The sequence below is a fragment of the Spermophilus citellus genome, assembly GCF_964194105.1.
Source record: "Spermophilus citellus genome assembly, chromosome: 14".
NCBI classification, from domain to species: domain Eukaryota; kingdom Metazoa; phylum Chordata; class Mammalia; order Rodentia; family Sciuridae; genus Spermophilus; species Spermophilus citellus.
The window spans coordinates 797246-824007 of NC_138194.1; the positions used below are offsets into that span (position 1 = coordinate 797246).

The 26762-nt window shown below is 46.0% G+C and overlaps 1 protein-coding gene across 1 annotated transcript; it reads left to right on the plus strand.

Moving 5' to 3' along the window:
- The first annotated feature begins 510 nt into the window (after window positions 1-510).
- Window positions 511-26256, plus strand: LOC308633466 (synemin-like). Its single transcript, XM_081266281.1, is given in 10 exon segments — window positions 511-1229; window positions 1232-1276; window positions 1279-1304; window positions 1308-1397; window positions 6444-6568; window positions 16902-16972; window positions 20049-20122; window positions 20126-20671; window positions 20675-21499; window positions 21503-26256. Coding segments are annotated over 10 exon segments (4626 nt in total). The 5' UTR covers window positions 511-586; the 3' UTR covers window positions 23684-26256.
- The last annotated feature ends 506 nt before the right edge of the window (window positions 26257-26762 follow it).

The following is a 26762-nucleotide window of genomic DNA, read 5'->3' on the forward strand; positions in this document are numbered from 1 at the left end:
AATGGAACCCAGGACCTTGCCCAAGTTAGGCAAGAGTTTTACTACGGAGCCACATTCCCATCTTCAAAATTAAAAAAAAAATAAAAATTAAAAAGCCTCCTGATCTTCAGAGCCTCGGATGAAAAGTCTTCTATAAATAACGAATTTCACAAATGCTCAGTCTGCCTCGGTGGCGTCTTGTTTTTCATCCATGAGTGCTAGGACTTTGGGATTCCGTAAATACCCGTGAGGGGCAGCAGTAAGGATACCTCTTCCGCGTCCCTTCTCCGACCCTGCTCTGCCAGTGAGCCACCGCCAGCTGTAATCTGATGGCAGCAAAAAATGACCAGGGTCCTGGGCTGGGCAGTCTCTTGGCACTACGGTCATCCCAGCAGGCGGCGCTGTCCGGCCGCAGTGGCCGCGCCTGTCCTCGCTCTGATTGGCTGGGGCCGTGGCCCGCGCCCACGGCTACCCTCCGGGTCTGCCAAGTGCAGCGGTTCGCCAGCTCCCTCCCCAGTCTGCGGGCCTCCGGAGCGGCGCGGCGGAGGGGACAAGATCAGGGCAGGACGGAATTGGATAGCCGGGAGAGCCCCGCACACCCAGCAAGATGCTGTCCTGGCGGCTGCAGACGGGGTCCGAGAAGGCTGAGCTGCAGGAGCTCAACGCCCGGCTCTACGAATACGTATGTCGAGTGCGGGAGTTGGAGCGCGAAAACCTGCTCCTGGAGGAGGAACTGCACAACCGGCGCGGACAGGAGGACCTGTGGGCCGAGGGGCAGGCCCGCTTCGCCGAGGAGGCGCGCAGCTTGCGGCAGCAGTTGGACGAGCTCAGCTGGGCCACGGCACTGGCAGAGGGTGAGCGCGACGCTCTGCGACGACGCGAGTTGCGGGAGCTGCAGCTGTTGGCCACCGAAGCGAACGCCGCCCGCGGCCTCCTGGACGCCGAGCTGGGCGCTCAGCAGCGCGAGCTGCAGGAGGCGCTTGGCGCGCGAGCTGCCCTCGAAGCTCTGTTGGGCCGACTTCAGGCTGAGCGCCGCGGCCTCGACGCGGCCCACGAGCGCGACGTGCGGGAGCTTTGCTCTCGCGCCTCCAGCCTGACCATGCACTACCGAGCCCGCGCTACCGGCCCCACCGCACCCCCGCCGCGTCTGCGGGAGGTGCACGACAGCTACGCGCTGCTGGTGGCCGAGTCATGGCGGGAGACAGTGCAGCTGTACGAGGACGAGGTGCGCGAGCTGGATGAAGCGCTGCGGCTGGCCTAGAGAGCCGGCGCGAAGCCGAAAAGGAGGCGCAACTCTGCGCCAAGAAGCAGAGGCGCTGCAGCACTAGGCGCTCGAGCTAGAGCAATTGCGCGCGCGGCTGGAGGATGAGCTGCTACGGATGCGCGAGGAGTACGGGCTGCAAGCGGAGGAGCGTCAGGTCAGTGCCCGGAATGCCCCCCTCTTCCTGTGGCCCCAGCTGGTCACCATGCTTACGGTGTGGGTGGGAAAGCGGGGTTCCAGGAACCGCAGCCAGTTCACTCAGGGTCGGAGCGCGGCATCAAGAGAGGATAGGGCCGGCTCAAAGGGTACCCAACACTTTGCAGCAGGAGCCTTCAGGGTCCAGCAGCTTGCCAGCCTTGGAAGAAGAGTGTGGTCCATTGGTCTTTCAACTCTTCAGTGGTCTAGCTCGGGGTAACAGGTCCCGTGGCTAGCTCAATCCCCATCATCTTGTTAGATTGGCAGCCTAACAAGGATTGTTGTTGTTTTGTTTTTTGAGGTAGTGGGGATTGAACTGAGGGTCTGGCACATGGGAGTCAAGCGCTCTACCTCTGAGCTACAACCCCAGCCCTATTTTTTAATTTCGAGTCAGGGTCTTGCTAAATTCCTCGGGGCAGACCATGAACTTGCAATCTTGCCTCAGCCTCCCAAGTAGTAGGGATCACAGGCATTCACCATGGAGCACAACTTTAAATTTTGACATGACTGGGCACATCCCAACAAACGACCTTCTTGGCTTTAGGTTTTCCTAGTCGCCTGTGCTCTGTATACCTAGTAAACTTGGACCCAAAAGTCAACCAAGAAATTTCTCTTGATTTCCAGAATCGACAGCACATTCATACTTGGATATGTCAGTGTGTTGGGAAGTTTCAAGGCAATGGCAAGTCCTTACGTGGAGGCCTCCCAATCTTAAGTTGGTTTCCAAAACGGTTTTTATTTTGTCAGAATGATTTCTCAGATAGTTGTGGCTGCCTTATTTGTTCTTGAGAGGATCAGCAACTATTTTGCAGGAAAGGTCCAGAGTCATTTTGCTCACAGTATGAGCTGATGTCTGATCTCTGGGTAGTATAAAAGTTGTGGGAAAGCAGGTCCCTGTGGTGGATGTTATTACAAGTGCAGACTTCTATAAACAGTTACTATTTCAGAGAAGTAACGCCCTCACCCTCTGAACCCAGCAGGGTCACCTGTGGTTGATTTATGGTCTGTACACACAGTCCAGTCTTAGTGTTTGGCTCTGGCCCTACCTAGCCTCAGCCAGGGTTAGAAATGTTCTTAAATCTGTAGTTATGAGGACAATAGTTTGAAATAACGTCAGCACAATTTCAGAAAGATTTTAAGGGAACAGTTTGCAGCTCTGAGCTAACGATTTATGATATGGTGATTTTGTGCTTTTTTAAAAAAAAATTAGAAGTAAAGGGCACTTGTGGGTATTGATATGGAATGACTGGGGTGATGTGGCAGGTATCTACAGAGAGTCACCAAATATCTTATTATCTTTGGTTCCCTGTACTGTGCTAGAGTTTCAGTATCCAAAGAGCTAAAGACTAGATGGGCAGTCATAAAAAGTAATATGGGACTAAATTGTAGGAAATTTTGTCTTTTGGGTTGTGGGCTTTGTTTGTCTTCATTTCATAAATCAATTTTGGCTCGTTTCAGACCTTTAAGCTCTGGTTTCAGTGTTCTTTTTAGCAACAGAACCCTTCACCTCTAATGAAATCTTCAGAGGAACATCAAATCTCAGGTGAAAACAGAGTTCACCTGGCTGGAAGAGAGATGGGGACGTGGAAGTGTAGTTAGAATCACTGTCCGTTTCTTTCTCCATACAAGGACTCTGACCACCTAGGGAAGTGCTTCCCTGAGGTCACACCTGACTCAGAATAGGACCCCATCCTTAACTCTCTATCCAGTGATATCTCTGTCTTGTTGGAATTTGCTTCTTTCCCCTAAAAGTAATAAGGAAAGAACATTTTGATAAGGACCTGGTTTCTTGGTGTTTTTTTTTTTTTTTTTAGTCCCAGTTTATGGAATGTTACTAGTTATTACTTTATCCTTATCCTGAATCTTTCCCCAGTCAGCAACGATATTTCAAGTTGTACTCCAAAAGATTAAACACCATAAAAATGCTCAGAATTATGTCAAAGGTATTTATGATTTAATCCCAAGCCTCTACTTTATTCGGATTCCATACAAGCTCAGTCTGTGGAGGCTAAAAGCTGCTTTAACTGATTTCCTGTTCACAGTGTTTTATTACTAACAGTTAACTTCTATCAAAGTGCTTCCTGTAGCACAGGTATCAAACACTTCATGCATATTCACTCTTGATCTTTACTCCAAATCCTAGCCTTATTTCATAGATGATGAAATGGGCATATAGATCACCTAGTCTGTAAGTAGCTAAAACAGGGTGCTCTTCGGTTTGATGCCTGAACAACCAATCACTGGGTCACATTTCCTCTCTTTCATCTAAGAGAAGCCTCTTAAAGGGGTCAAATACCCATCCGTGATTGTAAGATATGAGTATAGAGTTTAGGGTGCTGTCTGGGATAGAGCTATAAATACTTAAGTAGCATCCAATTTATGCTTATTATTATTAATACATTTAGTTTTTGTATTTTGAGTGAGGTAATCACGGTATTTAAGTCCCTTTAAGCTCTAATGTTCAGAATTGTGAGTGACTCGGACATTTGCAAGCTCTTCCTATTCTGTCTGTGTGATGTGCTCAACAAGGGGCAGCTTAGAAGATTTGGTAGAATGAGTTAATTCTCTTGACATGAACAGCAGAGCACTTTCCCTTGGTGTGGAACTTGATTTTACCATCACTTGTGTGGAACTTGGTTTTACCATCAGTTGTGTGGAACTTGATTTTACCATCAGTTGTGATGGTCTCCTAAAGCTCTCTCCATTGCAGCTGGAAAAACTGACATCTCTCCCAGGTTTTTTGCAACATTAGGTGAAACGGCTTTGCTTGGGCTGGAATTTGCATTCTGTGCCTGGTTTCTAGCCCTCCAGGCTGGTCCTTAGCTTGAGAACTTCTAGCAAAGCAGAGTCCATGTCTGAAGCTTTGTTCTATCACCAAGATTAGTTGTGATTTTGGGGGAGACTACTGGGAGTCAATCATTCTTACTTGTTCATCTTCCTGCTTCCAAAAATCCAAGAATTTTTCTTTGACAATTTAGGAAGAGCTGACTCACATGGAAATGTGGTTGGAATGATACTAATTTCAGCTTAAGCTCTGTTTCATTTTCCTCATTTGGTGGGGCATAGCAGTCTTCTGTGTGTTTGGGGCAGGGAGAGAGAATCTTTGTGCACACCCCTTTGGTATAGCTGAGCCATCTTTATCTACTCAGGAGGTTTGTGGGTAGAGAACTGAGTTCATCTGATTTTTCTTCCAAGTAATCTAGCAACACTTGAACTTTGTTGTAAGGAATAAATTACTACAAATTCTCAAGTTTACTATATTAGAAAAAATACATGGTGTGAGCACACATACACTCATTCACATGTATTTATAGCACATTTTATATTATAACCTTGTACCTGAATTTATATTCCCTGTAGAACAGGGTAACATAGATGTTAATACTGGGACTTACTACAGAATGTGTGAATGTCATGGCTAAATTTGGCAACTCTGTCACTAATCAAGGCTGTCATGTGGTTTGCTTTGGTAAACTGCTTAATCTGCTTATAATGCTAGCTTTGGGTTCCCTTAAGCATATTCATCCTGAGTCATTAGTCAGTGGTTCTTAAATTTATTCCTTTGCTTTAAAAGTTAAGTGTGTTTTGCTTTTAGTTTCTAGCACCTGTTATATAACAAGAGAACCTAACACAGTCATCAGCTTAGAAATGAAACTGTTGTAGAAAGCAAAACTATTTACATGCTGATCTTGTATTTTAGAATGATAAATCCAGTGTGAGATCTTACTTCAGATCATTCTTTGGTTTCATAGATACTACGCATTTCTTCTGGACTCTCAGTAACTTGCCAGGTGTTTAGGATGGTGGCTAGATTCTAGCAGCAATGAAAATACATTTCTCTCCCGAATAGTCTTATGTTTTCAATTCTAAAGATAAGTGCTTATAAGTGTGGTTTAGTTTAGTTAACTGTGTTCGAAAATACTGCTACTTTCCATTCCATACCAGAAGTTATAAGTATATGGACTTATTTCAGGGTTTAAATGTTTTCTTGATTAATTATTCCCTAGAGTGACTAATTAACAACTATGATGAAAACACAAAGTGTAGAATGTACAAATGAAGCCATTGTGTGCGCTAACAAAAAGATATTGTGGACCTAAAATGGTACATTTTGAGGAGGGTAATATCATTTTGATCATTTTATCTTAAGTTAAATTCACCAAGATCCCACTTGTAACAAGTGTTACAAGTGTGCTATGTGACTGGCATTTGAGGGGCATGTGTCTGGAAGCTGAATGCAAAGGGTAGTGGTGTCTCCTGTCTAAGGAGGGACAGGCCAGGTGAAGGTAATTAGCCAGGCATGAAGGCACCAAGAGAGTGCTTATTAAATAGCTGTGCAAGAACAATCCAGAACAATCATTTGTTTCCAGAATATATTTCTTCCCTGATAATTTTAAAGTAGTTTCTCTAGGTGAAAAAAAAAAGAACTCTGCATCAGTTTACGTGATAATTATTGGAGAAAACATATAAGTTTTAGGGAAATTTTAGTTCATATCTGAGTGTCTCCAGTTTTAAGTATTGTAAACCCCCTTATTTCTGGTTGTGGCCTATTTTCAATTGTATATCAATTGATCTGTTGGATATATTGGCTTTCCTAAGTAGACTGATGCCTGAAATTGTAGAGATGATTTAAATAAACACCTTAGCATTCATTATTATCAGAGCATCTGAGCAGAGAAGCCAGTGATCTATCAAAATCCTCCATATGCATTAAAAAAATCTTCCAGGGGCTAGGGTTGAGGCTCAGCAGTAGAGCGCTTGCCTAGCACATGCGAGACCCTGGGTTTGATCCTCAGCACCACATAAAAATAAATAAATAAAATAAAGATATTTTAAAAAAATTTTAAATCTTCCATATAGAAGAGAGACAATATTTGAAACCATCCTTGCAATTGATCACCTGTTTAATAAGACTGGAGGTTTTTCACCTCCTTTTATGCCCTGAACTGTTGCCACCTTCAGTTCGACCTAGTTCTTGGATCTAAAAGCCCTTCTGTTCTCTTCACAGAGGGTGATCGATTGCCTGGAGGATGAGAAGGCAGCCCTCACCTTGGCCATGACTGACCGACTGCGGGACTATCAGGAACTTTTGCAGGTGAAAACTGGCCTCAGTCTGGAAGTGGCCACCTATAGGTAAGGATGCTGTGCAGGTCTGTCTTGAAGTCAGTGGTATAAACTCACTGAAGCATCTCTGTGGCTTTGTGATATAAGCAGAGAGCATCCTTTTCCATGACCATGTGAAGAGTCAAGTCCTCTATGGCTGAAAGGATGAAGAGGAAGAGCGACGTCTTGCTCAGATCACTGGCCAGGGGTCCCTCAGAGTTGGCAATAGCTGAGTCTCATACCTTTGCCTAGTGTTTCTGCATCTTCTAAGAGCTTTGTACTTGTCAATTCACTAGATCCTAGGAGTTGGATACCTTGTTTATGGAGGAACAAACTTAACTCAGAGAAGTTGCTGAGCTAGAATATAGAGTGCCAGGATTTGGACCCAGGACATCTGAATCCATCTGCCTGTTGTGCTGTTCCTTCAAATTCCAGGGTACTGATGCACACACCCTCACCCCCAGCATCAGTTTGGCCTTGAAAAACTGCATCTGCACTATGAGAATAGTATGGAACTCTTGGGCAGCTGGCTTCATCAAGGTGTTGACTTGAATTCAGTATAACCAATTCAGATGGAAAGGTCACAGAGCACTCAAAGAGGCAGGGTGTAAGTGGGGCACAGAAGGCAATGGGTCCTCTTCAGAACCTGCTTTGTGTGACCTCTCCCCAGGTGGTCATCAACCTTTGGTTGAGATGGTGCCCCTTACTTCCTAGCAGCTTCATTCTCGGAAGGGCCCCAGAGATCAGCAACGTATTATGGAAGGACAGAGACCCGGGTTCCCACTGGTAACAATGGTAACAACAGCCAACATGATGCAGTCGGTACTGCCTGTCAGACATGGTGCTCAGTACTTAGCAGCTCTGCTCCTTGTCACTCTCTGAGGTGAATGCCAGGCAAACCTTTTATAGGTGAGTGAGAAAGGCCTGGAGTTCAGGGCTGCAGGCCAGTGGGCAGGGCTGGAGCCAGCCGAGTCTGATCCCAGGTCTGTGCCTTCCTCACCAAACCATGGAAAGTGGGCACAGTGCCCACTTCATTTGCAAGATTGTAGGTGTGAAGAGTTTGGAAAACCACCCTGGCAGACGAAAGGAAAGCATGGTCATCAGTGCCGTGTTGCGATGAGATCATGCTTAACACTTTTGAGAAAGTTGACCTTCCTCCCACCCAGGCCTTACTTAAGATGGTAGATGGACACAGCCTCACAGGGAAGAGGGGCTGATGGTGGTGTTGCCGGGGCTGGAATTGCTCCCACTTGTGACTTCCCAGCAGTGGCCATTGCCCCTGCCCCTGCCTAGTTGGCAGTCATCCCCCTGTGAGCTATCTCATTGCAAATCTCATGTGAAAGGGAAAGGACTGGGGCTCTTTAAAGCCTAAGGCACATTTTTCTGTGTTTCTGACCAAGGCCAGCTCTCAAAGATCTTCAACCCTTCCCGGCCCAACCCTTCCTGGAAACTTCACAGTGCAGGAGAAGCATTAAAGTGATCATAAATAACAAAATTGCATGTCTATGGTTTCCAAATATAGATTCGTAATTTATAAACGAATGTATAATTTGATAAAGTAAACATAAGTAGTAAAATGAAGACAGTGAATGTCATAGTCCAACACTGGAGATTTTCATCAATCCCTGTTGGCCTGTTTGTAGCCAGAAAGGTCAGGCATCCAGCTTGGCAGGTGGATAGGAGAATGAGACCTTTCAGTGCCAGAAGACAGGAAGGTCACTACCTTTGTCTCCTGCCTGATAAGTGGTGATCAGGAGTAAAAATGAGGCTGGGCTTGGGACCTTGGATACCAAGAGAAGAGGAGACATGGTCCTGCTGAACCCCCTTTCAGGCAGGGTCTGTGGTTGCTCCCTTTTCCCTGTCACCAGCATTGCTGTGTGGGGCTGGAGGTGCTCATCTGCCTGATATGCAATCACAGTTTTTTCCTGCAGTATGAATGTTGATTGCACCAGCATCTAAGTGGTTACAGGAGAGACTCTCAGATGCAAGATGGAGTCTCAGCCTGAGCTGTACCTGGGAACCCCTGAAGACCCTGAGAGGGCATTGACCCAGCCCAGAGATTCTGATTGGATTGGTGTGAGGTAGGACCAGGTGTGGTGGTTTTAAAACCCCTCTAGGTGATTGTTGGGCACTGCCAGCATAGAGAACCACTGGTCTAGAGCTTCCATGCTTAGAGGATAGTCTGCACCCAGCCACAACTGCAGCATGATTGTAAGCTTGTTGAAAATGCAGAATCTCAGGCCCACCTCCAGCCTACTGGATCCTGGAGGGCCTTATAAAAAGATGCCAGGTGATTTGTGTACACTCTGCAACCGCAGAGTGGGGGCATTGGTAAATGCTAAGCCTGTCCCACAGCAGTCTGGAGTAGGAGACCAAAGATGGATTGCTGTTGGAGAGGGGAAACTATGGGGTGTAGTACAGGCTCACACTGGGCATCAGTATGTCTGCAGCATGTGTGGCCATCCACTCAGGGTCACATTGGATCTGTCTAGGGTCACAGAATCCTGTAGAGCCTCCTGAGGGTGGCCTGAATTAGATGAAATTTGAAGCTCTGAACATCCTAGATAAGCAACACTCATTCCTTGAATCCTTATTTTGCAGATTCATGTAAAAATGAATATTCTAATTCTTTCTAATGTATTGTTGTAAAAATTTTCAAACATAAGAAAAGCTGAATAAGCACTCCTGTACCTGCCATCTGGATTGTCCAATGAACTAAATTTGCTTTATCTCATGACTGTCTCCCTGTCTATCCCTGTATCATCATCCATCCTGTTTCTGATACATCCTAAAGTAGGCTGCCTGGACCTCTGATTGTTACTGCGTGACAGGTAATAGCTCCCTTTTGTTGAGTACTTGCCATGTCTTAAGTGCTTTGTAGATAGTATCTCCAATTTTTATAACTTTTCTGCCAAGGCATATTTTGCATGTGATGAAACCCAAGCTCCAAGAGACTGTTACTTAAAAGATAACACAGCTAGTAAGTAGAGAGCCCGAGATTCTAACCTCAGATCTTTAGCCAGGGCTTTGCCTCTTCATGCCCTGCTGACTGTCCTGTTAGACAGAAAGGTGTTGGATGTAGTGGAATGCTGTAGGTAGAAGATGGTGAAGACTTTGCCCCTGTCCTCAACTGTAGGATGGTGCAGTTCTAGTGCAGTTGAAGCCCATGCGGCATGCAAGGAAGGCTTCCTGGAGGAGACAATGCTGGGTTCCTGTGGGAAGGGAAGCCCATATGGAAGGGCTTTCCAGGCTGAAGGAACACTGTGTTAGTTTTGCATTGCTGTGACCAAAAGATATGACAAGAGCAATCCACCAAAATATCGTGGTAGAAGGGTATGGCAGAGGGAAGCTACTCTACTCATGGCGCGTGGTGACCAGGATACAAAGAAAGTGATGAGGTTGGGGTCACAGGGAAAATGGACCCTTTCAGGGAATGCCCCTACTGACCCACCTCCTTTAGCCATGCCCCACTTGCCTACAGTTCCCACATCAGTCCATTCAAATTAGGGTGGACTGATTAGGTCACAGCTGTCCCAATCCAATCATTTTACCTCTGGACAATTCTTCATTGACACAGCTTTTGGGGGATACCTCATACCAATCATAACAAGCATCTCCTGGGTGGGGACCTGAGGACTGAGCTAGCATGGCCTATGTGGCAGTGCCAGGCATTTGGGGATCCCTGACCAGCTTGGTTTTGGGGACCTGTCATGGAGGATTGTGAGTAATGGATAGACAGGAGCCTGTGAGGCTGTCTTATGAGATGGGATGTGGGGCCCTCAGGCTGCTTCAGAGATACAGGACATGTAGGATTCAGTGCTGGACTCGGGATTGAAAAGGTATGACCTTTGTGGCCTTGGTGTTAAGAATCCTAAGCTGTAGATAAGGGGGCATGGACCTGTGTGGCCTTGTGTATGATAGGAAACAAGTATAGGTTTCTGGAGATCACAGGGGTTGCGAGACTTGGAAAAGTCTTCTGGGAGAAGGAGAGATTGGCCAGGGTCTTGAAGGATGTGGGGCAATTTGCACAGATATGTGGTGGAGGAGGTGACAAGTAGGGGAAATGTGGTAGGAGGGATGCTGTTTAGGTAAAATGTCAGGCAGGATATGAAAACAACAGAACGCAAGTTCTCAAGAAAGTACTGGAGATGGTTCACTGCCAACTGAAAGAGGTTAATAAATATGGTTCAAAGACAAAGAAATTTTCAAAGAACATGGAATTTGGGTTTTTCCTTGAAGTCAGTGGGGGAAGCAGGGACTTAGGAATTGGACCAGCAGGTAGGCAAGAATAAATCAGAAAATGAGTGGAAGAAGGAGACCCAAGGTAAGTGAGCAGAGATCCAGGAAGGTGATTGTGCAGGGGCCTCAGATATCAGGCTGCTGAGTTGGGGCTTTCTGCAGCAGGCAGGAGCAGTCCCTGGACCAGCAGCATGGAGTGGGCAGACAGCCACAGGCAGGTGGGGAGCCAAAAGCCTAGGTGTGGAGGTGGAGGGGTCTGTGGGCAGGAGGCAGGGAAGACTCAGGAGTCTCCTTCTTTGGAGTTCTGGTAGTGAGGGCCTGATATAAGTGACTTTGGCAGCCACAGCAGTTCCTGGCTGGTGCGGGAGTCAGCAAGGAGCCCGAGGGACTGTGGGATTTCTGGGCAAGAATGTGTGAGAAGTGTGCCACCCAAGGGTGCTATTTCAAACTAGATCACCCACCACAGAGCCCTCTCCATAAATAGGTGCTTACAAAGAATTGGTGGTTGATAATCTGAAGATGACAAAAATGAGAGCAATACCCAGAACCCACAGTGCCCCAACCCATCTCTCTGTGGCATGAAGATCTGGTCCAGCTGCTCTCGGCTGAGAACGGGTGGAAGCACAGTTAGAAAATAGGTAGCTCCCCTGCACAGCAGCGGTGACGGCAAACTTATCGTCAGCAAGAACCCATTAGAAAATACAGTGGGAAAAAAAAAGGTAATCAAAAGTGAAAGAACAAAGGCAAGGAAAAAACTGAAAGCAGAAACTGCAAATCTGAGGAATGAGGAAACTGTACAATGGATAACAGGAAGAAGGCTCATCCTGGATTTTTGGTCTGGGTGACAGACGATGCAGTCTTGGTCAGATAAATGCTTACACCCTATATGCACGTATGACACACTACTGGTGTGACTCAGTGCCATGTACAGCCAGAGGAATGAGAAGTTGTGCTCCATTTGTGCACAATGTGTCAAAATGCATTCTACTGTCATGTATAACTAATTGGAACAAATTTTAAAAAATAAAAAAATTATAATGTTTTAACTTTTATTTTTTAGGGGGAAAGGAGTACATCATATGATGGTTGCTCTATATTTCACCTCAAAACAAACAAAGAAAAGCAAGGCCAGAATGATTTCCCAAAAGAAAAAGCCTGAAAAAAGTTTTGCCTAGCCAGCTATGAAACTGTAATGCAGAAATGTACTGCCTGGGGTCTTTAAGGCAAAAGTCCTTTTAAAAGTTTAATTTAGAAATAATAACATCAAAAAACGTTCTTGTGTGTCTGCACAGGGGGGTTGTGAAGCTTCCAGTGGGCAGTGAGGGTGTGTTTTAACTGAGGGACAAGGCATTTTAGTCTCATCTAGACTTTACTAATCATGAAGCAGCATAGATAACTCCTAATGCTTACAATCTTATCATTCTCCTGATATTTCTGGTTGCTCCATTATATTTTAGGTCGCTTGTACCTTTTCATATGTGTTGAAAGGAAAATATTTCTTAAAGGGTTCTCAAGGTCTGAGAGAAGTACATTTCTTTTTTCTTTTTTTTTAAAGAGAGAGTGAGAGAGGAGAGAGAGTGAGAGAGAGAATTTTTTTTAATATTTATTTTTAATTCTCAGCGGACACAACATCTTTGTTGGTATGTGGTGCTGAGGATCGAACCCGGGCCGCACGCATGCCAGGCGAGCGCACTTCCGCTTGAGCCACATCCCCAGCCCTCCTACATTTCATTTTCTAAAAGTTAAATCCTACTTTTTTGGGTGAGCACAGTGGCATGTACTTGTAATCCCAGCTGGTGGGGAGGCTGAGGCAGAAGGATAGTAATTTCGAGGCCAGCCTGACAACCTAGTGAGACCCTGTCTCAAAATAAATTTAAACAGGGTTGGGGATGTGGCTCAGTGCTAGAGTGCTTGCCTAGCTAGTGGGAGACTCTGGGGTCAATACCCAGTATTGCAGGGACTTATTTGCTCTCTAGGTGACATATTTGGAATGAAGAAAAAATTTATAGTTTTAACAATATATAGTTGAGAGGATAAACCAGTATGTTTGGTTGCTAACTAAGTAAACAAATTAACACCCAATCAACCATAAACTTAAATGATCAAAAGTCCCTTGCCTTTTTAACTCACTTTAGTTAACTGAAAATCGTTTTATTTCTGAGGTTGAAGAGGAGGTGGTGGTGGTGATGATGTGATAATTAACTTTGAGCACTTATATTGTGACAGCTATTGTTTTAAGAATTTCTACTTATTTACTTGATTACCACCACAAACCTGAGTTCTCCCCATTTCAGAAATGGGGAAACTGAGTTAGGGCAAGTATAAGTGGTAAAACTAGGACTTGGTGGGTCCAGGATTTGAGTGCAGGTTTTCTGCCTCCAGAGCTTGGTCCCTTATGCACTTGTTGTGCCGCTTTTTCCTGTTCTATGAGTAACCTTTATGTCTCTGTTAGACTCCCTGCCCCCCGTCCCCCCGCACCCAGGTCTCTAGTATGTATGTTAGGATGGGATTTAATACTGTGATCACAGAGAGAATCGCGGGAAATGGCCCAGCACCACCACCTCCTTGTTATCCTTCACATAAAGCCCGTGTCCTTCTGACCCCTTTAAACTGAGTCTCTCCTCCCTTTTATGTGACAGTCTTCCTAGTCAAGTGACCTCCTATGGGCCAGGGTCTCCGGTGATCCAGGCAGCCCTTCTCCATCTGAGGAGTTCACCTTCCATTATGTGCAATGAGGAGGCTGAGGCAGGCGGCTCAGAGGCTCCTCTCCCACCTCTCAGCGTCCCCAGCCTTCCCTTCCTTCTTCCATGGCTCCACTCCTGTGTTAGCTAGGTAATGCCATGTGAGCCCTCCACAGGCCCCAGGGCCAGGGCAGGCTTCATACAGAGAGTGCTTCTAGAAACATCCTCTGCCTGTCCCTGCCCCCTCCCTCTTGTCCTCATTTATGGGAGGTGTACAGTGCTGTGGCCTTGTGCCCACAGTGCTGAACAACAGCAGATATGCCTTGAAATTCCATTAGGATCATCTATTCCGTGCAGACAGCCCTGCCTTGGGGCCAGTTAGGATGCCGGGTGGCCCATTAGGGCCTGGAGCCTGGCCAGAGGCCACATTACAGCACTGTGGGTTTGTGCTGGACTTCTTAATGAGGCCAGAGTCCGGGGGTTTTCCCCGAATGTTTGCTTGTTTTCCTGCTCGAGGGGCTGCCAACCGGTGGGGCTCTGTGAAAGGCTCACTGATGGCCTGTGATTCAGGGGTTGGCACCCCTCGTGGTCTCCAGGGCCTGGAGGCAGTTCTCCACCACCACTCTCAAAATAACCAGGTTTGATGGGCGCCTCCGAGAATGCTCTGTGCTTTCCTTAAAGAAACAGTGGTTTCTGAAACTGTTCCTTGAAGAGTGTTAGAGGAAACCTCCTCTGAGGTTTTGTTTCTGCCTTTGCCCTGTTAGTCCCAGGAGCTGAGTTTGACAGGGGCAGGATTCCGTGCCTACCACTGAGGTGCACATGCTGCTGGGGCATGAATTAAATGACCAGTATGCAGCTGTGCTTGTTAGGCCTGTGCTGGGCACACTGGGTAGAGGAGGTGACATGTGCCTTGCTTCTGGGATCCAATCATTGACGGAGGACACAGATGAGGTGCTCTTGAAGGAAAGCACTGAGGGGCTGTTTTGGGTGAAATCACAGGAGACGTTGTATCACTTTCATGAATGTGGTCTGGAGGGTCGGTCTGCAGGATTTGTATTTTTCTGAAATTTGTATGAAATGCCACTGACTCTGGCCTCGTGGGAAGGCCTACTTCATGCCAGGGGAAGGGTTGGGCAAGCCGGCTGCCTGGGTTTGTGGCTCACTGTTTTGGTAAGCTGTGGTCCCCTGGCCAAGGTGCCATCTCTACACTCCATCCAGCCTTCTGTAGAGCAAGGGTGCCAATCAAGACCCTGCCTAGTGGGGCAGCCAGGAGCGCATGAGTGAGTGGGCATGAGAGGTAGAGCTGAGCTGGGTGCTGAGAGTTGTCCAGAGATAAGAAAGGTCCTGGATGTGGGAGGCGTTGGTGCTGCTTCTCAACCCTGTCCCAGACCACGTACCTGTCTTGCGTACCTTAGCACTCTGCTCAGGGTCCTGAACTCAATAAAAGCTTGGTGGTCTGAATTTCCCCGCAAAGTAAAACAGAACCACTCTCCTTTGCGGGATGGAGGTAGACATAGCTCCCCCGAGGGAATCTGTCATCTCTCCTCTGGGGCGTGCCATTGATGTCTTCTGCTCCCTGAACCCCTCACAGGCACGTTTCTTCCTGGCTCATCTTGATGAAAGGGCCTGGGGCACCCGAGTCTTACTCTGGAACCTTGAGCAGGCTCTGAACTAGAACTTGGCCATCTCCCTGTGCCCTCCTCTGGCCCCCTTAGCTGTAGGATGCTACCTTCTCTGCTGTTGTAATTCTGGGGTCCAGACCCCTGGAGTCTGGCTTTTATTCTGAACATCTCTCTTATGATACAGACCCCAGAATTTTCTTGGTGATGGAAGCTGTTTGTGTTCCTGGAACCTAAACTGCTTGGTCATGAGGGTGTGGGATTAATGGGAGGTGTCCTGTTTCCTGGCTCCCATCCTGAGTGGAAGGCTGGGGCTCTGGCCTCTGGTGTTCTTGCATCTGCACACATGTGCGCTTCAGTGTCCGCTTCTGTGGCAAGCCCACCCGTGCATACCTCAGCAGACCCCTCTTTGCCTTCTTTGCTTTGTTCCAGCTCCCAGTGAGTTTCTGGCCTTTGTGGGGATCACTATGGTTAACTCAGTAGAAATAAATCTCAGTGTGGTTTGCCTGAGCTGCCAAGTCCCTGCCAAGAGCTGGGCTCCCTCCTCTGTTTTCCTGCCTGACTCTCAGTAGTAATATCAGCATTTCCATGTGGGCTGTGGTTCTGGTTGCCCTTTGCCATATACAGTGTATTTCTGAGAACTGGGGTTAGTGACATCACATGTTGCTCTAGCAACCAAACAACTGTTGCGCCCACAGCTACCAGCAGCCTTGGGGGGCCTCTGGGAGCCACCAGTTGATTGGCAGCCCTGTGCTAACCCCCACCCTACCAGTATGCCGGGTCTGTCGAGCCCACGCCTACCACAGTGCCGGATCTGAAATGGTAGATGTGAGCAACAACTTAAAGAAGACACTGTAATTTTAGAATCTTGCTGCTAAGCATAGCCAAAGAAATCACCTAGATGGGTGCTTTCCATTATTTTACTATAAGAGACAGTAGATAGTAGATAGGGTCTTCAGGTCTTCCTTTTCCTTCCTGCCTGCCTCCCTCTCTCTCTGTCTCTCCCCCCCACCCCATCTCCAAGGTGTCCCCAGGAACTCCATTTGGAAACCACAGATACAGTGTAGCTGCCTTACTTATTTATGCATGGTGTCACTGTTCTTCAGGTCAGCCCTCTGTAGTCTGCCCCCAACCTGCAACTCCCATGAAGACCCCGTAGGCGTTGAAGTTGTTCTGGGCTCCAGTAGCCCAGGGTGAAGTGCTGGCCTGGGCCCCTCCCTATTGCCCAAAGAAGCCAGACCTCGTCTTCCCCTCTGCACCATCTATGAGACACCACGTTGTGCATGTCATGTTCCTCCTTGCCCTGGGTGGGGAAGGCCTTACAGAAGGACTTTGCTTTCAGTACTTCTGAATCCCTAGCCCACTCAGTTTCTTCAGCTGCCTGGTATCTGTTGAGCATCTGTCAGGTGGCAGGAGCTGGGCTGGGCACCAGGGATTTGGCTGTGAGCATAGCAGTGTAGCCTGGGGAGGCTGGTGAGTGGGTTGACCGTCCATGGTGCAGCCCCCGCCCAGCCATATCTCCAGACACAAGTCCTAAAACACATAGCACTGTGACAATGTGGTCACTGACCAAATGCTACCCAATATATTTTATAAAAGGCACATCTCTCTGTTTTTTTTTAATTGTCTTTCCTTTCCTATTTATTTGTTTATTTGTTTATTTAGAGACAGCATTCCACTGTGTTGCCCAGGCTGGCCTCAATCTCCTGGGCTCAAACGATCCTCCTTCCTAGGCTTCCCAAGTAGTTGGAACTATGGGTGTGGGCCACCACACCTGGCTGTTTACATTTTTTAATACATTATTTTTAAAAATTATTTTTCCAGGGCCTTGTTGGAAGAAGAAAGTAATCCGGAAATAACAATCTGGACTGAGTACACCGAAAATGTGCCACAAGGTAAATATAAGAGAAGCTAATTATTTAACCTGAAAGACGCTTTCCATCTGAATTGTCCTTCTGTGAGTAGAGAGTGAGGTCCCACTGATCTGGAAGGACAGGGCTTGCCTATGTTTTTTCAGGTAACAGTTCATCTCTCTTTTACATGCCAAATAGATTTCTTAGTTTAATGGAACATTATTTAAATTACAATGTTGATGAGATTGTGTGGGAAAGTGCTTTTAAAACTCATGTGCTCATCAAGCCAATATTTTGAGATATTCCCGGCCAACATGGTGAGGAGCCAAAGTGGCAAGCCAGGCAGAGTGAAGCGTGCTGAGGCTGTGGACATGGACCTGTGCATCGTGCCCTTGGAGGAGACGCTTTCCCTTTCCAAACCGAAGTGTTAGGGTTGTATACAGTTTGGGAAGATACTGTTTGGGCAATAGCAGGTGGTCAACATTCTGGAACCTGCTACCTGGGCAGAGGCGGGGATGGTTATAGCATTTCTCCCACCATAGGTGGAGACAGCTCAGGAGCTCTGTCTGGGTGCCCTGAGCACTCTTACTTCAGGCCCAAAGCTGCAGGACAGGGCTATCCTTCCTACAGCTGTAGAACCAACACAGGAGAATTTGATATTCATTTGAAAGACCCTAAGGACCTGTAAGATAATTTTAAAAACATTTTTAAGCCTTATGTAATTTTAAAGGGATTCTGGCTAAATAATGGCATATTAAATTATATATGGTGTGTTTAATATACAGTCATCTCTTGGAGGCTGGGGATGTAGTTCAGTGGTAGAGTACTTGCCTAGTGTGCACAATCTCCAGCATTGCCAAAACAAACAAACAAACAAACAACTCCCTCCCCACAAGTAAGTCCTGGCTCAGTCATCCCTTGGTATGTGGAGGAGATAGATTCTAGAACACACCTCCACCCCTTGTTTATCAAAATCGGTGAATGCTCAAGTCCCTTGTATACAATGTTGGAATATTTGCATTTAACCTATGCATATCTTCCTGTATACTTTACATCAACTCTGGATGACCTGTAATACCTAATATAATGTAAATTCTATGTAAGTAGATGTTATACAGTATTGTTTAGGGAATGATGAGAAAAAGCAGTCTGTACATGTTTAGCACTGATGCATTTTTTAAAATATGCTTTATCTTCAGTTGGATGAGTATGTGGATGCAGAACCTGAGGGGACCATAGCTATAGAGCAACTGTCTGCCTTACTCTTGTAGTTTTAGTCATCATTGCTCCTAATAGGCCCTTCCCAGATTTGATAGGTCACTAGGTTCAGAATAACAATTTTGGTTCTAATCATTTGACTGGAATGGATTTGGACTTAGGCAATGTCTGCAAGTTTGCTTTCTAGTTTTGAGAATAAGCCTTAAAAAAGCAAAGCTGTCCATGTAGGTGGCCCTTAGTTGACCTGCCTGGCGTCAGTTAACATCTGACATCTATAAAACAACAATTATTCATTCACCAGATTTCAAGGTTTACCACATTTTTGAGTTGTACATATGTAAGTCTGAAAGACTGTGACATACCTAGAGGAAGGGCCCAGGGCTAAGCTGCAAGGAGGCCCAACATTCTATGAATGGGGCTTGATTATAGTTTATAAGTGGTGACCTTGGAGCCCAGGAAGAGGGCTGATGGATGTCTCTGTTAACTTGTTTTTTTCCATCATTTTTTTTAAGCTTCTTGAAGGATATAGAGATCTCATATTTGTAACTAAATTTACTTTAGCATTTACTATTATGCCAAAGAAAGCAGCTATGGAATAAAAACTACTAGTTGTGAACTTTTTAATTAGACTTTAGGCTTCCAAGTAGTACTATGTCCTGCAGAGTATGTACCCATCAACTCTTTGTTGAATAAATCTATAGGTGAGTTCCCAGGTAGGGAATTGATCAGCACATATTAGTACACTTATATATGACTTTTGTCATATTGCCTAAACTAATGTTGTCCACTTGCTCACAAGATGATAGACCTGAAACGAGTCTGTGATCATCCATATTAATCTTGCTGAACCTTAATTAAATCCATGTGTTTCCTAGGGGTTCATCTTCTGGCATTTTTCAGTTTAATATCAGTATTTTGGCCTAAAAAGAGGAATTTTTGTGGGAATTTTCCTGGCTTGGTCTCTCTTCTATATCTTAGGATCTACCTGAAGGAGGTCTTTGGCCTTGATTGTCTAGAGGGAGATCAAGGGGAGAGAGGTCTCTGCCCCAGCTCAGCTGGATGGGGTGTGGGAAGACACTAGGGGGCACTCTTGGGAGGATGGTGCTTTGGCCATGTTAAAGCGCTGGCTGCCATGCCTAAGAGCAGGTTATCCTGGTGGCGTTTGGGCACCCAAAGGGTGACCCTATTTGTGGATGGTCCAGAGCAAAGCTGGAAGCATTAAGATTCTTTTCAACTCTAGGATGGTTGTCTCTCCCGGACAGAAGGTAGGGTTGACAACTTTTTGCATGGGCACTTTATCAGATGAGGAGGTTGTCACTTGTAAAAGGAGAAGAAATCAGGAAGCTCAAAAGAGTTAAAGTCTTCCATACCTATTGGCCCTGCAGGGAAATCAGTAAAAAATAAGAGTATATTAAATGGAGGAGAGCTATACTATTTGGTGTTCGGTAATTACACACTTTATAATTATAGAGTTCTTCTCTGCTGAAATAAGTAAAATAAATTTACCTCAAAAAGTAGAAATTAATGATTCTGAAATATCATAATATTGTGAAATTTCAGCTGCAAAACCCAGCACCTCTGGCCTCTCTCGCATATGTGCCATGCCTTATAATCAGATCTTTGATATTTCTCTTATGATGAGTGAATATTTTAAAATTAGGAACTGGAGAAAAGCGTTAGGTTGCAGTATTTGTAGTGCTATATTTTATTGTGACAGAATTTTTTAAATGACCCCCCCAAAAAAAGAAAATTGGGGGACTAAAAATGTTTTATTTACAGGGGCCTTCCTGTGGTAATAGGGTATATTATGTTGAGAGGGATTTGACCTGCACTAGTGCTTTTAATAAAAAAGATAAATGATGCCTGTCATCTTAATGAACTGTTTGTTCAATTTCTACAGAATTCAGAAATGAATCCTATCGATATACCGACTCAGTATTACAGAGGAAAAATGAAAGAAATCTGTTTCCAAGGTAGAAAGCCCCCTTGGTGGGTTTAAACCACAGCTCCGCTCTGTATTCTCATGGGCACCTCGGATCTCAGACCACCAAGTCTGTTGGAAGTGAGGCCAGAAGAGGATATTCTTCCTCTGTCACTACCCGGCAGGAAAACTCTTACGAAAAAATTGTCAATGGTCAAACCAATTTCCGAACTTTCTCTCCAACCCCCAGTCTTCCAAGAACAACCAACACCCAAGTTAAAACATTCCCCAGTAGACCCAAACCCGAAGGTACAAGGGATGCCCCCACTTATTCAGGCAAAGAGTCCACCGTTGCCCGCGAGTACCAAGAACACAGGGACAATGTGGGAGCAGGTGTTGTAGAGAGCCCTCGGCCAAATGAGAGGACCGTCACTTTGGGAAAAAAAATAGAAGTGCAAACCACCAGGGAGCAAGAAAGAAATCGATTAGGAGCCATCAAAATTAAGCCCGAAGAGAAAATGTTTGATTCCAAAGAAAAGGCTTCAGAGGAAAGAAACTTAAGGTGGGAAGAACTGACAAAGTTGGATAAAGAAGCCAGAAAGTGAGAAAGCCAGCAAATGAGGGAAAAGGTCAAAGAGAAGGAATCACTGAAGGAGAAAAGTGTGAAAGAAAGAGAGATACCCATTAGTCTAGAAGTATCCCAGGGCAGCAGACCCCAGGTGTCCCCGAAAGGCTTACAGATGCCGGAGAAGAAGGATGCTGGTGACAGTAAAGCAGGAGAGACGGTGACAAAAGAGACAAGGTTCAGGTTGGGCACCAGCGACACTGCTAGTTCCCTGCCAAGCGATTCCATGACAGAAACCATAGCAGAAAACATTGTCACCAATATCCTGAAGCAGTTTACCCAGTCTCCCGACACCGAAGTGTCTGCTAATTCTTTCCCAGACACAAAAGTCACTTATGTGGATAGGAAAGAGCTTCCTGATGACAGGAAGACAAAGACAGAAATAGTCGTGGAGTCTAAACTGATGGAAGAAATTGATGTTTCAGACGAAGCTGCTCTGGACCGCCTTTTAGGCAAGGATGTCAAGGAAGTGGGGCTGAAGGGAAAGTCAGCAGAGCGGATGATAGGGGATATCATCAACCTCAGTCTGAAGGGAAGAGAGGGGAGAGCGAAGGTTGTCAACGTGGAGATCGTGGAAGAGCCGGTGAGCTACGCAGGCAGTCGCGGGGCGGAGGAGTTTTCCACCCCCTTTGAAGTGGAGGAGGTTGATGATGTGGCTCCCAGCTCCAAGGGGCTTGTCGAGGAAGAGGAAGATGATGGAGACACCAATGTCATGTTCTCAGTGAATCAGCGTCAAAGGACCAAGCCGCCCCGGGAGAACATAACACACGTGGAAGAAGTGACGGTGGCAGGTGACTCAGAGGACTAACAGAGTTATTTTGTTTCGACCCCAGATGAGTACCCTGGGGGCCATGATGGAGATGAAGGCTCCGTGTATGGGCAGATTCACATTGAAGAAGAATCCACCATCAGGTACTCCTGGCAAGATGAAATTGTGCAGGGGACTTGGAGAAGGAGAAAGAAGGATGGCACAGTGGAGGAGAAGGAGGTGGAGACCCTGGAAGTTCCAGCAGCCTCCCCGGGGGGCAGCAAGGGTTCTGCTCACTGGAAGGAAGAAGCTAGTGGTGAACTGCATGCGGAACCCACAGTCATCGAAAAAGAAATCAAAATACCACATGAATTCCACACCTCCATTAAGGGCGGCTTCTCCAAGGAGCCTCGACACCAGCTGGTGGAGGTTATTGGGCAGCTGGAAGAAACCCTTCCTGAGCTGCCTGAGCGCATGAAGAAAGAACTGTCTACCCTGACCAGAGAGGGTCAAGGGGAGCTGGGGAGTGTTTTAGTTGATGTGAAGAAAGTCCAGGCCTCCGACGGTGGGCCTGTGACCTTAGTTGCTGAGGTCAACCTCTCACAAACCGTAGATGCTGATCAACTGGACCTAGAGGAACTGAGCAGAGATGAAGCCGGGGAAATAGAGAAAGCTGTGGAGTCAGTGGTAAGGGAGAGCTTGACCAAGCGACATGGCCAGTCACCTGGAAGCCCAGACAGGGAAGGTGGAGCTGAAGTGTCAGCTGGTGGCATTCGCTTCAAGCGCTGGGCCACTAGGGAACTGTACAGCCCGTCTGGTGATCTGGATGATGCCGGCAAGCCCTCTGCCCAAGGCCTGGTGTCAGCCACAGTGAAAGTCAGCAGCCCCAGGGGCTTCGTGCAGTCTCACGTGCTGGAGGACGTCAGCCAGTCCAGTAGGTACATTAAACTAGGCCCCACAGAAATCTGGAGGACTGAGCAAGTCTCCCACGGAGGACCCACCGCAGAGGTGGCGGAGGTAAGTAGTGACCTCAGTCAGGCAGGCAGCTCCGCAGGAGCCAGCCAGTCTGTGAGGCACTTCATGGTGGGTCCCCATCCAAGTCAAGTGTCCACAGAAGTCATCGTTCAAGGCCCGATCTCTGCCTGGCAGGAGGCAGGGGGCAAAGAAGAGCCTGACCTGGCAGAGCTGTCCACCACAGATCCTGAGAGATCGGAGAGGCACAGCACCTTTGGCTCCAGGCAGTTTCATGCTGAAAAGGAAATTAGTTTTCAGGGTCCCATTTCGGGGGCAGTGAAGGTTGGTGAGAGTTTTATAACTGAAGAGTCAGTGGGTACCCAGACTTCTGTAAGGCATCTTCAGTTAGGCCCTAAAGAAGGACTTAAGGAGGAAATTCAGTTTATAGCCCCCCTTTCAGACAAAGTGGAGTGGGATATCAGAGGGGAGTCTGTATGCACCCAGGAGTCACCAGGGAGCAGCACAACTGTCAGGCACATCGACATCGGGCCTCTGAGGCAGCCAGCCACTGAGCTGACAGTTCCCCAACCTGTGGAATTTGGTGACTCAGAATGCATCGTCCAAGGAGAGGGCTCACCAGGCATGGCCCAGGCCACTCGTAGTTATACCTTGGGTAGAAAAGTCCTCATGACTGAAAAGAGCACATTCCAAAGGCTTGTTTCTGAGTCTCCTCAGGAGGGTAGTGCAGGGGACACGTCAGGGGCAGAAGTGACATCAGGTATTAGCAGATCCTTTAAGCACATTCAATTAGGTCCTACAGAGACCAAAACCGCTGAACACATCGTCATCCATGGACCTGTGGCCAAAACATTTGCTCTTGCTGGTTCTGCAGATTCCCCTGAGCTAGGCGAGTTAACAGGCAGCAGCACAACGCTAAGGCACTTTGCACTGGGGCCCAAAGAAACTTCCTTTACTTTTCAGATGGACGTGAGTAACACAAAGGCGATCCCCCGCTGGACACCAGAGGCAGGGACAGAAGTGGATGCTCACAGTGTATCTGACCGTGGTGTCCAGAGAGATGCTGACAGTAGGAATGACCGGGCAGCTGGCAGGAGCTTTCAGGCCTCTGCTGGGGATGGAGAGAAGGGTGCGGAGCAGGTGGGGTTCGATAAGACAGTGCAGATGCAGAGAATGGTAGACCAAAGGTCAGTGATTTCAGATGAAAAGAAAGTTGCCCTCCTCTACCTAGACAATGAGGAGGAGGAGGAGGGTGGACACTGGTTTTGACAAGCAGAAATATTTTGTTTTAAATGGCATCTTGTTTGGAAATACACTAACATACAAAGGCCTTACTTTATGTGTAGGGGGGGCCTTATTATCAAAACTGCCCCTATTTTGCTTATTTTAAAGAACTCTGAGCAATGCCAATTGACTCCAGAGTTTATCTGAATTTCAGATTAGTTCATGCCTTCAGAGGCTTTGGAATTTTAGTTTTGAATTGGGACTTTTGCCAAAAAACACTTTTTTTTTTATCTTTTTAATCTTAAAAACTTCCTTTTTCTCTACTTGTAGAGATAGTTTCTGCCAGTTTTGCACCTGGTCACAGACAGAGCTTCCATCTGTTTGATACTGTGACTAATCATCTATGAACAAGATGCCTAAACATTAACCAGATTAAAATAATATATTTAAGAGTCGATTTTGTTTGCATGTGCTAACATGAAATAATAAACTAACATTTTAAGGGAAAAATAAGTACATTTTTACTTTCCAAAGTCTTTGAAATAAGCAAGACTATATCTTAAAAAAAATCAAAATAATTTCATCTTTAGAAAAGAGTCACTTGTTAGCAACTTAAATTCATTTTAAGACTTAAATGAATTGCTTTCTATGTGCAGAACTTTAAAAAACATAGTGTTTTATTTATGGAGAGGACAGCTGTAGTCTACTGCGATGTTTCAAATCAACATACCTGCTATGTTTGCACCAGTTCCCCTGCACTGGATGCATGATAGGGAAAATGATTGTTGGAAGTTGCTTATAGGACCATTTATTTTTTGCAGTACTAAGTCATGAGGTAGTGCACAGCCTGAATACTCTTTTTTTGTTGTGGCCTAAGTTCTGGAGTAGCTGGATCCTGTCAGAGTCTGCATTCTTGAGCATCTCTGTGCCCCAAACCTTAGCACCAGTGTTCTGGTTCACTGGTGAGGGGTAGAACCCTGCACTCAGGAGGGTGTTGATGCTCAAACTGCACCTGCACCGGCAAAGTGATCTTGTGCAGGAAAACAGAAGGACAAGGTGGACTGTGCCTCCCAAAGAGGCTGTTCTCAACTGCCCCCTTGTGGGTTGGAGCTCTGTCTGAGCTCAAAGACTGAAGGATGAAAATGCAGCAACCACAAGCCAACCTCGTGGAAGCTTTTTGCACTTTAAACAGAAATACTGACAGTGGGGGTGTTTTGTCCAGTGAAACACATAACACATTAGATGAAACAGGGTGTGTGGAGCAGGAACTGGGTGGCTCTCCTACAACCCAGCACCCAGGCACCCAGGACAGGCCCTGGAAGTTGACAGAGGCCTCGTGCTCATGGGCCATGTAATGTGGACCTGCAAACTTATACTACTGAATTTAAGATATTAGGAGGAGTGTGCTCATTTGGATTCATTTTTATTTTGCACATGGGTCTTGTTTTTAAAGTCCCCATCTTTCAAAGATGTAGCATCACATATTAATGGGTTTCTAGCAGCACAGCATTATTTTAGTCCAGACTAGTTGCTCTCACATAATGTGGGCTAAGCGTTGCTTCCTGTAGCACAGTGTGGTAGATCTGATGGTAGTGAATTCAGGAAGAAGGATCCGTGGTAATGCCACCTGCAGGTGGGTTATGAATATGGTGGCAGAGGTAAGACATTGGAGGGTCTTCCCTCCTTCTCTCACATAGTGGGTGGGTGGGTGGGTGTCTCCTCTCGTCCCTGTAATGGTGATGGCAGGTAGGTTAGGAAGAGTTAGTTTTCCTTAGTCAATAAGTGGAGGAGAAATATAGAATGCCTTTCAAGATGATCTGTTAAAAAACAAACAAACATCATGAATCCAGGTAAAGAAAGAAAGTTGATTTGATTAGCAAGTTTAGATCTTTGTTACCCATCTGCCAAATTAACTAGTGGTTATCAGACTAACATAGAGGTGACTCCTTTGCAAAGGCTTGTCTTTTCCAACATGGTCAAAGATGTGCTGATTTATGTTCACTGTAATTGGTAATGGTGTTATTTATTAGAATTTGGTACAGGTGACAGCCTTTTACTTGATGACAAGACAAAGTGACGATGAAGAGTCTATTATGAATCTAAATGGGCCTAGCTGGATGTCCCTGTCCTAACTCATTAACTTGTAAATGGGTGCTGATGTAAGCAGGTTATTAATATCACAACCCACCTTTACTTATTTTGGAAAATAAACATCTTAGACCTTAATTTTCATCTCTAAGTTGGAATGCATGTCTTCAAGGAAATATTCTGCCAGAAGTGTTTACCAGTATGGAGTCATGAGCTGTCATCGTGCTAAGTCTCTGGATCACGGCTTGCCCTTGACATCATGGCAGGTCACCCCAGAGGTCCATGTTCTTTAAAACCAGCCACTGTGATCAACCAGAGTGGGAACACAAAAAACCTTTTCCTATTCATTATTACATGGACAAAATAGTGTTTATTGGATGTTTTTGAACTTCCTACTGGTTGATTTGATAGTTTGTTTAGGATGTGTGTTTAGAATGGAATCATCTAAGAAGCTGACTTTGCTAACCTCCTGTTCGTAAAGGGAAATGTCACAGACTGTGTAGAAATAAAAAATCTGAGGAGAAAAAAAAACTATGTTGTTCCTAAAGAGAATGAATGTTTTCCATTCGATTTTGGTGTGTTTTCTTTTAAACTCTAATGAAAGCAAACATAAGTTTACATGCATGTCTTCATGGTAGCACAGAATTACTGGGGAGAATATATATAAGAAGTTCCAGTTCACCTGAATCAGAACTCAATATTGTGGACACAGAATTAGATAGGATGGTAAACAGCATAAGCCACCTGGCTGGTGTTCAAGTACATCCTGGACACTTAGTGGTAAAAATGTCATCACAGCTGGAAGACAAGTGCCGCAGGATGTGACCATCCTCTCCCTTGTGCCCAGGACCCAGGGGTTTCCTGGGACACAGGACTTTCTGTGCTAAAACTAGACTGTCCCTGGGACAGTTGCTTACCTTAAGTGCAAACAGGAAGGTTAGTTAATCATGACTGTTTCTTAGGTACTTCAAAAAATTGTAGTAGCTTGAGTCAAAGGAAGAGCTAGATGTCTTTACCTGTTTGTATACTTTTAGCC